This window comes from Gouania willdenowi, chromosome 16 (genome assembly GCF_900634775.1).
Source record: "Gouania willdenowi chromosome 16, fGouWil2.1, whole genome shotgun sequence".
Taxonomy (NCBI): domain Eukaryota; kingdom Metazoa; phylum Chordata; class Actinopteri; order Blenniiformes; family Gobiesocidae; genus Gouania; species Gouania willdenowi.
The window spans coordinates 3852098-3864376 of NC_041059.1; the positions used below are offsets into that span (position 1 = coordinate 3852098).

General features: G+C 36.9%; 1 protein-coding gene across 3 annotated transcripts in view; it reads right to left on the reverse strand.

Moving 5' to 3' along the window:
• grik3 (glutamate ionotropic receptor kainate type subunit 3) overlaps positions 1–12279 on the reverse strand; it is a 163936-nt gene that overhangs the window by 20764 nt on the left and 130893 nt on the right. For all 3 annotated transcript variants that reach the window (XM_028470424.1, XM_028470423.1, XM_028470425.1), the window contains one exon: positions 4991–5214. In XM_028470424.1, coding sequence (XP_028326225.1) covers positions 4991–5214 — 224 coding nt within the window. The remainder of the gene's footprint in view (positions 1–4990; positions 5215–12279) is intronic.

Sequence of the window (12279 nt, forward strand, 5' to 3'; positions counted from 1 at the left end):
TAATTTCAGTTTGTAGTAGTTCTTGTATATACTTCTGAAGAATGTTGGGGCTAGGGTTAACCCTGAACTCACAAGAGATTCAAAGTAACCCTTTTTCAAAAGTGCAGTGATAAATGTGAACAATTAGTTTTAATTTGTGACTTAATAGGACAGATACAGAAGCAGAATCTTCACAGCGTTATATTTGTAGCTACTGCTAATGAGTCTGTGTCTTGCTGTTGTTGTTTTTTTTTTTTATCGTGGACTAAAATGACAACAGTCACAAACCGTGGTGTTTCTGTCTCAAAGTGTTTCTATTAATATTCCAAACTCATCTGTCCTTAATAGCGTTTCCAGACATCAGAGAGGCCTTCAGCAGCTGTTGTAAAAAAAAAAAAAAAGAAGCACTCCCAACCATTTTAATGAATTCCTCCAGGCTGATTTAAAACTGAAAGCAATGGTCCTTTATCGTTTGATTGTAAAGAGGCAGAGAAAATGGGGGAGTCTTCATCCCAAGTCAGAATATATGCGAAAGTAAAAAGAGGCACAAGAGAAAAAAAAAAAAAACAATAATGAAGTGCGCTTTTCCATTATTTTGAGTGCAGTTCCAACATTGACATTTGTAACAGCACTGATTCAATATATACATCCAGGTTCTTTGCTAATTTCTAAAAAGGTTCTGCTGTCAAGCTGAGCTGTAAGATTGCATCAGACTCTGCACTGGAAAACTGCACAGTGGAAGCTTTTTTTAGCGATTCTACAAACTACACTGAAGAAAAACACAAACCCAACACTTTTGTTTTTGCTCCCATTTCTCATGAGCTGAGCTCAAAGATCTAAAACATTTCTTATAAACACAAAAGACCTATTTCTCTCCAATATTGCTCACAAATGTGTCTAAATCTGTGTTAGTGGGCACTTCTCCTTTGCAAACATAATGTTTTTAAAATAAGAGCACATACAGTATATGAGGACGCTGCTGATTTTCTGGTGCTAAAATAGATTAAGTCTATATTTTCTCTGCAGTGTCTTTGGAACCGTACTCAGAAATCATTTTTGAAACAGCAAAACAAGGCTTGTTATCTGCAAAAATCGCTGCAAATATATTGAACTAAAGTGAGAGTGGAAGGGGTTTTTCAGTAAGACATGTGGGGAAATTTTGCACAGAAAATGTTTAAAACATCAGGGAAAATATAAAGATATTTCACATATTTTGGTGCCAGAAAAACAGCAGCGTACTCATACGTGTGCTCTTATTTTGAAAAGAACAAATTCCGATCTCGCCTTAATGAAAGACGGGTGTTTTTTGTTTTTGTTCTCTGGAATTTCTGTTTTTTGGTTTTATTAACAAAAATTGAAAATCAACTGATTTTTAAATATTATTTTTTAATCCCTTCTTGGCCCTGATAAAAAAAATATGCCTTGAATTTCAATTTTTGTTTATCACATCAAATAATGAATCGTTTTTTGTTTTACAATTTAGTTTATTTAACGGAAAATTCAAAGACCAAAACATACACTGACCGATAATCCTTCCCACCTCACAGGTGTGGCATATCAAGATGCTGATTAGACAGTATGATTACTGGTCGGGGGGGGTGTCAGAGAACGCAGTGCATCACGTCTCCTCATAGAGTTGATCAGGTTGTTGATTGTGGCCTGTGGAATGTTGGTCCACTCCTCTTCAATGGCTGAGCCAACTGAACACGCTGTCGTATACGCCGATCCAGAGCATCCCAAATACACTCAATGGGTGACATGTCCGGTGAGTGTGCTAGCCATTCAACAACTGGGATGTTTTCAGCTTCCAGGAATAGGTTGGACGCTTGCATCATGAGGTGATGGTGGAGAATGAATGGCACAACAATGAGCCTCAGGATCTCGTCACGGTATCTCTGTGTTTGTTGTCCATAACGTATGCCTGCCCATACCATAATCCCACCACCACCATGGGCCTGACATCAGCAAACTGCTCACCCACACGACGCCACACGCGCTGTCTGCCATCTCCCCTGAACAGTGAAAACCGGGAATCATCTATCAATGGAACACCTCTCCAACGTGCCAGACGCCATCGAATGTGAGCATTTACCCACTCAAGTCGGTTATGACGACGAACTGCAGTCAGGTGGAGACCCCGATGAGGACAACGAGCATGCAGATGAGCTTCCCTTAGACAGTCTTTGGTTATGCAAAGCGATGGTTACAGCAGCTGTCCAGGTGGCTGGTCTCAGACCATCACGGAGGTGAGCATGCTGGATGTGGAGGTCCTGTGTTATGAGACCGGTTGGATACTGCCAAATTCTCTGAAACGCCTTTGGAGATGAATTATGGTAGAGAAATGAACATTCCATTCACAGGCAACAGCTCTGGTGGACATTCCTGCAGTCAGCATGCTAAAGTGTGATTAAACTGAACATATTTAGAGTGGCCTTTTATTGTGGCCAACCTGAGGCACACATACTGTCTAATCAGCATCTTGATTTGCCACACCTGTGAGATGGGATTGATTATCTCTGCAAAGGAGAAGTGCTCACGAGCAAACATTTAGACACATTTGTGAACAATATATGAGAGAAATAAGTCCTTTGTGTTTATAGAAAATGTTTTAGATCTTTGAGTTCAGCTCATGATTAATGGTAGCAAAAATCTAAATGTTTGCTCAGTGTATCTGTTAAGGTTTCGTTTATGTCATCTCCTGACATGTTTCGACTGCAACTGCCACACCAGGGCAAATCACCCATGAGGAAGACTGGCAGTTGACAGTCAAAACATGTCAGGAGATAAAAATTCCTGAAAAACCTTGTCTGAATAAACAAAACCTTAACATACATACTGTACATTTAATAAAGCCACTATTTCCAACATTTTCAATCCATTTAGTTAGAAAGCAGACTAGAAAATTAGTTATTATGTTTGCTTTTTCATGTTATTTTTTAATTCTTCTGCAAAAATCCTTCTGTAGTCCAGACTGGGAGTTATTTTGCCAGTACGCTGACACGTGCTCTGAAACAAAATTATTACTGATGGTATTTTTGGTACATGGTTTTTCAGATTCTGTATCTAGGCCATGAAAGAGGACGAAAAAAAACTTTGCTAATTTAGCAATTTAGAGTGATTTTGCACTTGTCTAAAGACACTTGAGAACTTGTTTAGTCTCACAGCAGCCAATCAGAACGGAGGAGCTGCAGCTGTTTGCACTCGAGCTCCAGAACTGCTCTTTTAAATGGCTGCTTTTTTTTCTACAACTTCCTCGAGCACCACTTTGCATGAGAAGCAGCAGGAAACGCAGACAATGATGCGTAAAGAGATATTCATCATAATCACGACCCCGGGAAACTACAAGTGGAGAATGTTTCAGCCAATCAAACAGTTCATCTGACTTATTATTACTGTGGGAACTTTACTTTTTATTAATCAGTGTAAATACGTGGCCACCTTGGGTTTGTTTAGCCATTTTTTTCCCTCCCCACACACTGCAGCAGAAACATGTCCCTTATTTTATTTTATTTTTTACGCTGCATTGTCAGCAGTAAAGATTTAACACAGGAACAGGAATTTGCGCTACTGAATGATATTTTTGTATTCCTCCTCCCTCTGCTGATCTGTAGAAAGCCCATGCATACATAAGCACAGTGATCGCTACGCAGCATAATAAACCAGGGCTGGTGACACTAGGCGAGTCTCCCCCGTGGGGGATGCGACACCCGCACTTTATAAAACATAAAAAAAGACAGTCCCCCCTCACTTCTAACAGAAGGATTCACAGTTAAAAACGTATTGGTCCAGTTAGATTGATTGAATGGTGATCAAGCCAATCACAGCCAGCCATTTGATGAAGCCGTCATTCAGAGAAGGTAAACGTGTAACAGCAATGAGTAAAAAAACGACTAAAAGGTGGCAAAAAATGCTCCAAAAGTGGCAACAAACGAGGCAAGAAACGAGTAAAATGTGACTAAAATGGCCCAAAAGCAGTCAAGTGGCAAAACAAGAGGAAACAGGTGGTAAGTAATGGCAAAAGGTAGCTTAAATGAGCAAAATGCAACAAACATTAGTGAAAAAGGGCCAAATGTGGAACAAAAAGAGGCAAATTGAGGGGGGAAAAGGAAACAAGTGGTATTTATTGGGCTAAAGGTCACGTATTTGGATGAAAAGTAGCAAAACATGGTTACAAAATTTACAAAAATGTAATTAAAGTGTCAAAATAAACTTGTAAAAATGGACAAAAATTAGCAATTTCAGTTACATGAAAGTTACACGAAAAGACAATCACATATAACATGGGTGGACAGGAGCGGAGAAAACTCTGGGTCGCCTCTAAGGCAGCGCCCCGTATATTAGATTAGAAGTAGAAAAACATGAGGTAAGAAGAGGGAAAAAGGCAAGAAACAAACTTCTTGGCACACACAGAAGCGTCAAAAAAGACAATTACAACAAAATTTGAGGGCATAGCACATATGGTCGGGGGAGGGGACTTGTGAAGGGGAGGATTGCAGCCAGCCACTGGGGGGCGCACACGTGCAGCCTCTTACAGGCGCCTTGCTCGCCTCTCCTGCTGCCACTACGTGTGACGGTGGGCCAGAGCATGAAAACATGGAACATGATCCCGTTCTCTTCATTCTGTACAGTGCAGCCCATCACACATGATGTGAAACCACCTGACTCAGGAACAAAGTTCCAGGTGGTGGTGGGGAAGAGGAGGAGGAAGAGTAGGAGGAGGAGGAGGAGGAGGAGGGGGCGGAGCGTCAGTCGACACAAACATCCTGGAGAATAGTCACATAAGTCGGCCTTGAACGGCTGGCTTGGGGAGTCAAATGAGATAACGATTTGTTTCTCGGTCAGGCTAAAAACAATGTTCCGTCAGCATTTGGGCACATCTCTCAAGCAGTAAATCCAATATGGTGGCTTTATCTAAAAAGCTGTTGTATTGGGGGCTGGCAGTTACATACAGTATGTCTGTCATAGAGGATTACATAATGGGACTGATAAGACCAAATAAAATGCAACTTGCCTGGCAATGACGAAGAGGACGCAGCTGACGCCCAGGTAGGCCAGCAGGATGTAGACCCAGATATCAGGAGTCATGGGGTTGAGGAAGGAGAAGAAACCACTGTTGGTGGAGTTGGGTTTACGGTACAAGATGCTGATGCCCGCGTTCAGGAAGGGCTTTGTGAAGTCGATTAACTTTTCACGAGAGTAGGTGATGGTGAGAGGAGCAACTGCCAGGTCTGCCCTCTATGGAAGAAAAAAAAACCATCAATTTTAACAGTTGTAGTAGTTTTCTTCTACTGGTATATTTGGTTTAAGTGAGACTTTAATAATTAACACGCTGAATACATGAATAATTAAACACACAGAACTGCTGCTACAAGCAAATGTCTCTCAATTAGGACATGCAAGACAGCAATTAACAATTCTATAGAAACTCCTAAAACATGTGTCAAACTCTGGCCCTTTATAGCATCAAATTTGGCCCGCTCGAGGACATAAAAATTACTTTTTTTTTTTTTAAATTATCAACTAATTTAATTCTAGATATACAAAAATGTTATTAAAATCCACAATATTTGCAGAGCTTAGTTTTCCAGTTTTTAAATCTCAAATTGAACTGTCAATTTTTTCAAGATCTATCAAATTTTCCTCAAATTATTTCTGAAAATCAAGGACATTTAAGTAAATATCCTGCAGGGACTGATATACTGCTATACTTTATCATCATTCATATATCTATTATACATTGAAGTACAAACCAAGGCACAAAATAATGTTATATTTGCTTTCTTTTCCACTTATAATCTGTGGCCCTTTAAACTCAAACTGGTCCATATTTGAGCCCTGAACTAAAATAAGTTTCACACCCCTGTTTGAAAATAAAAAAAATACATCAACATTTTTACGTACATATTTTAAACCTATCAACAAAAATTAATAAAACTCATCAAATATTCTGGACGATTGACGTCAATTTAACTAATGCTTTGCAGATGCTGATGCAGGGTAAAATCCCCTTCCACACCAGTAATCAAAATGAATTAATACAGATGTTTAAAGTAAGTGGTGAACGTGTAAGCAACTACTCTAAATATGAATGTGAGATTGTACAATGTAAGAAACACAATCAAGTTTGTTGCTTCTGCGCAGAAATCAGAAGATATACACCTTAAAAACAACAGATATGACATAATATATATGATTAAAGTGTAAAACATTTAAACAAATCAATAAGTACCATAATGCAAGAAAAACAAGAATATGAACAGTTGACGTTTTGTTGTCTTAGTTAAAACTGTTTAAAATTAAACATGACAAATATGTGATATTTAGGTATTTGAAATGTTATATTCAGGTTATTTTCTTATATCTAAATAAAAACATGTTTATAGAGGTTATAAGTGAGTGGAAGCTGAATCAATGCTGTCAAATGTAGCTATAAAAAAGAGCACATTTTAATTAAAATTTGTATTCCTGTGTAATTACTAATAATTGCAAGTGTTGCTTTTGTCCCTGTGACAAATTTGCAACTACCATTTTTTTATGTCCCAGTCTGCATACCTAGAGAGTTACAGTTAATATCACGTCCCCCCCGCGGTTCCCCGGCGCCACGGCTGGACAGGAGGTTAATGAAACCAGCTGCTTGGTTCACGCTCGGATACTCGCCTCATCCAAAAAAACCACACAGCTCACAAAGGGGCGCTTTCTTCCCGTCCTACATACTGAGCAGTGGGATAGGCCACGCCTTTTGTTCCCACATTTGTTTACTATAAGCATTTTTACACCACTAGAGTCAGTTCACGCACTTTCAGTAAACTAAATCCCTTTATTATCTAAATACACTAAACAAAGAGTTAAAAATAATTAAGAATCCAGCATTTCTCAGTCTTTTCTGTGACCCAACAAATTAAGAACTACGTTTTTGGAATGTCTTGGTTTTGCTATTTAATTATTTATTGAAAGACTAGGACTAAGATTTTAGTTTTTTTACAAGTTTAGCCTAAAATCTTTGAAATGTAGTTATTAGTAGATATGTGTCCAACAAAACACACCATTATGCACATTGACCTTTTAAAAATGGCACTACTAGAGCTTTAGAGTCTGTGTTCCTCCATCTTGAAGTCACATGATTGATGATGTCACACGGCCCCACTGCCTGTAAACATCCCATTGTTTTCTATTGGAGTGGATAATTCAGCTGGATTTTTAGATCATTTAGCAGTTTTTTTAGATCATTTAGCAGTTTTTCAGTCAAAATACCAACTTCTGCTGCTTTTAGTTGCTGTAAATTATCAGGAAAAGTTAAAGATGTCGATGTAAACCTCTTGTTTACAGAAAGAGAATAAAAGCAGTCAAAAGTCAATAAAAAGAGTGTTTACGGTGAAGATGGACACAAACTTCCAAGCTGCAATTTGAATCTTTTACGTCTTTCATTCCGGAGAACGTCATCTTTGATTCATTGATCTTTGAAGGCTATACTATGTCTTCATCTGGCGATATGTCCCTCCTCTCTCTAATGCAAACACATGTGATCACATGGCTGTAAAACAAATGCTAAAAGAATGTCTGTGACTTCAAATAGTTGCTCCCACTGGTGCTGGTGTTGATGGATACACTGTGTGTCCCACTGTGTGCCCTGCTGTCTCTATCAAACTATTCACATTTCTATGTGATGGCTGGGATCCAAATGACGTGTTAATATACATGCAGCGTGTTCATCTACAAAGACACACGTGTTTGGTACAAGCAAAGAAGATAACCTGACGGCGCCCCCGCTGTGTGCCACATGGCTCCATGTTTTTATCTTTGTTTGCAGACGCTTGGTTTATGAGCGTTCTGTGGACGTTCATGCCTTGTAGAAACCATGTGACGTCATAAAGCAAGGAATCGCATATTCAGTTCAATCGTTACATTTAAAAATATTTCTAAGAGTTTTTTTTTATTTATTTTTTTTTTTAAGGAAATCAAATAAAAAAATATGTTTTACAATATGCTGTAAAAACTAAACATGGTGTGAGATGTAAATGTACACTGTTGTGTTTTAGTTAGCTATTTAGATGAAAGTAATTGCTATAAAAAATACAGTAGTTTACCTGTTTGAAAAAACAATTGGAACCAACAATCAAAATGGAAGATTACATTCATATTTTAAGTAATGAACTGTGCTGATAATCTAAAATATTGATTTAATATGAATGTATGTTTTTATCACAATAATAATGTTTATTTTTTCCTTCATTACATTCTAGGGATGTAATGATTAATCGTAAGGCAGTTAAAAATTAATTCATAGGCAACAAATATCTGATGTAAATACAGTGCAGACTGTTTTTTTTTTTTTTTTCAAAATCCAATTGTTAAGGCACAAAATACATTTTCAGTTGCACTTTTAAAAAGAAAAAGAACTATTATGCAGTTTTGCATTGTTTACTATAGAACCAGAATTTAAATTAATAGGCTTCTTCTTCATTTGTATTATACCTTTATTTATTATTATTATTATTATTATTATTATTATTATTATTATTATTATTATTATTATTATTATTATTATTATTATTATTATTTATTTCATTCAAGATTTATTTTTAGTTAAATTGCATTGTTTTGAATAGTTTATCAAGGGATTCTTTTGACAATGAAAAATAATTAAAAAAAAATAGTACAGTATTTTCTTTTCAAAAAAAAATAAAGGAATATTTTTCAGTCATCATTTGTCTACAGTCCCATTTTGTAAAATAAATTGTGAGAGAATCGTATCGTGATCCCAGTATCGTGAATCGAATCGTATCGGGAGTTGAATGAATCGTTAAATCCCTATTGCATACATATGAGTCAATTAAATGATTTTATTATTACTGTTATAATTGTTATTATTGATATTTGTATTACAAACATTTATTATTATTGTCACTCAATTATTATTATTTTTTTTTTATTTCATCTAATTTTATTTATTTATTTATTTATTTTTATATATACGTATATATATATATATATATATTTTTTTTTTTGTTTATTTTTTTTTTTTTTTTCTTCTCAAACACCTATGGTGAGGTTATGATTGTTACTATTTACTTCTAAATTAAAATTCATATTTTTTCAATATAATACTTTTCTGCATTCCTCTACTAATATTTAAACCACTATTTTATGTTATATTTATGTTCTTATAATATCTGACCGTCATGTCCACTTAGCATATTATTAGGTATGTCCTATTTGTGTTGCATCAGCATTATACAAATGATGATAATTTTCCATCCTGTTGGTATAAATATTAAGGAAATCTTTCTCCAAAGTTGCCTTTAGAATGTGTTTAAACTCCAAACAGTAATACTATTGAGTCGCTTTGTCTAATAATGATCATTCTAGTGCTTTAGCTGATTACAACAAAGCTCTAATTATCATATTCCCAGCTCCTTTACCCATTGACCCCTAGTGGAGAAGCTACGTGCTAAACTATCCACAGCATGTCGTAGTTGTTGACGTGTGGAGTTCCTTCAGTCTCAGAGGGAGACACAGTGAGCGTGTGCAGTATGTGGAACAGAGAGGTTTACAACAGGGCTGCAGTGCTGTCTTCTGGAATGGAAACATCCACTCCCATCAACATGTGTGAAAGTGCTCTGAAACTCCAGTGAGGGGATTCTGGTTTCCTTCAAATTAGATGTTTTGTTTCAATTGCCAGTTGGGATCAATCTATTACCCCCTGAAATACCAGGGGGGCTAATACCAGATCTGGGGATAAATGCACAGATGAGGTAAAGCTATGTTCAAACAGCAGGTCTAAATGCACAATTCAGATTTTTTCCAAGGAATAAGATTTATTTATTTTTTTTGCACATTAGATGTGACTTCTATTGATTTAAACCAGTGGTTCTCAACCTTTTCAGCCAGTGACCCCACTATACCTGAAGTTTATTATTATTTGCACCACAGTACCATAGTATATACATAGCTTAAATATATAAATCCTTGTTTTAATCTGAAATAAAATTACTTAAAAGTGACAAATTGTGGTAAAATTGGTTGAAAGTTGCAAAACAAGAGTGGTCAAAAACGAAAAGAATAAAGTGGTAAAAAGGGCTCAAAGTGTCAATATTGGAGAAATTAGTTTAAACTGGCAAATATTTGACATGACAAATTGTTAATGTGGTTAAAGTTGCAAAAAAATAAGCATGAAATATGGTAAAAAGAGGTTAAAAGCGATAATAATAGGTCAACATATGTGACATTAGGTGGAAAAGTGGTGGAAATAGTTTTTAAGTGGTGAACATGTATTTAAAGTTTGGCAGAAAAGGCACTGAAATTTGATGTCGAAGTGGCAGAAATGGGAGTAATGTAGCAAAATTACATTAAAAAGAGCAAAAAATATGGCAAGAAAAAATTATGAAAATAGGTTAAAATACGGCAAGTTTGGCATCGATGGAGAAAAAAGTAAAAATAAGCAAAAATGGGCTCAAATTGTTAGTTTCTTAAAGGCATCTGGCAACCACCTTCCATCTCCTCCTTAGATGCAAAATTGAGACGTTTATTGCATCTCAATGATGTAAACGTCAGATAAATGTGACCAGGGTTAATGTAATTTAAAAAGTAGGAATGTTTAGTTTAAACTGGCAAATAATGGACACGACAAATCGTTAATGTGGTTAAATCGGCAAAAATAAGCATGAATTATTGTGAATAGAGGTCAAACGTGACAATAATGGTCAACATATGTAATATTAGGTGGAAAAGTGGCAGAAAGGGTTTATAAGTGCTGAAAATGCATTACAGTTTGATGGAGAAGTGTCAGAAATGGGAGAAATGTATTAAAAATGTATTTTGGTGTAGTTGCAGAAAAAGCATTAAAAAATTTATCAAAAATGGGCTCAAATTGTTTAAAAAAATATTCTTAGTTTCTTGAAGGCATGTGACGACACCCACCCAGTGTCTCGCGACCACAAATGGAGTCCTGACGCCAAGGTTGAGAACCCCTAATTTAGAGTATGACCTTAATGTGACCCCCATGTGCAAATGAAGTCCTGAGGTAACACATGATGGATTTAGGAACACATTTAGGACCACTTTCGACATCGTGGTGGGAAACCAAACCAAGAAATAAAAATGTTCAAATGTATTTTTGAGCTCAGAACTTTACGTCAACATTGTCCCGTGTTTTATTGAAGACCTAATATGTGGTCATTATCTGGCTCAGTGCATTAGTCAAAACCACCAGATGGAGCATTAGGAGCAATATGTTCCCAATAAAACCAAAAAGCTTGTTTTTTTTTACTTCTGCTTGGCTGTAACAAAAGTAAACTCAAGTGTAACCACCTGGTAAGACACAATTGTTTAATGAGAAAGTCTGTAAAGTATCTCAATTTCAGGCGTAAAATCCCTTGGATTTTGTAAGTGCATTTGTTCTTCCAAAGGTTATTGTTATCTACGTGAATCTTTGCAAAAAGCTCGGTGGGGAGAGAGAGAGAGAGAGAGAGAGAAAAAATAAAGTGGTGCAGTGGGAGCCCACCTTTCCCAACCCTTTCAGCACCAAGCCATTGACTCATGCCATACAATTCCCTCCACTAAATGCCACTTAAGCTATTACAAGTTTTCAGCTGAGTACAGCGCTGACCTGATGGGGCTGAGGACAAAGCCAGAGCACTGACAGGGACACTTATGAAATGCCAGCAGAGATTTGCCACCATCGCATCGACGTGAAGCTGTTTCACGGGTTTCAAAGCTTTGAGTTTGACACGGACAGCTGCTTTCTGCTTTTATCCCCCCCCACCCCCACACACACCCGAACCCTTACAATATGTACAGTTTTACACACTCATTTTATGCATTTGGCTTGTTCAGCTATGAGAAATATTTGGTCTCGCCGGATTACATCGAAACACTTGTAACTTTTAGGCAACCTTGACATAAGTGTGCAATAAACGTAAGTGACAGCTTTGTAGGCTGCCGCCGACTTGTCTTTAATCACGAGCGCAGCACTGTCCACAAGGAGGACATTAACGACAGAACCCAGTTCAATGACAATCTGCCTGATGATGCAAAACATTTTCACTTTGTATGAAGCAACATAAACTCAGACAAGATATTAAAATGACAAATGACGCCCATTTGCTAAGCGCTAGGACAAGTAATGCCTGCATGATGAAGATGTAGCTGCACTAAGCAGTTACTTGGCTTCGACTATTGAAAGGGAAAGAATATAATGTGTCCCCTAAGGTGGCTAATAGCACACAACGCCTCAAAAAGATGTTGTTTGGACTGTCCAACCTTTTTAAGGAACATCTTGTCAGCAAAAATGTGTTCACTTTA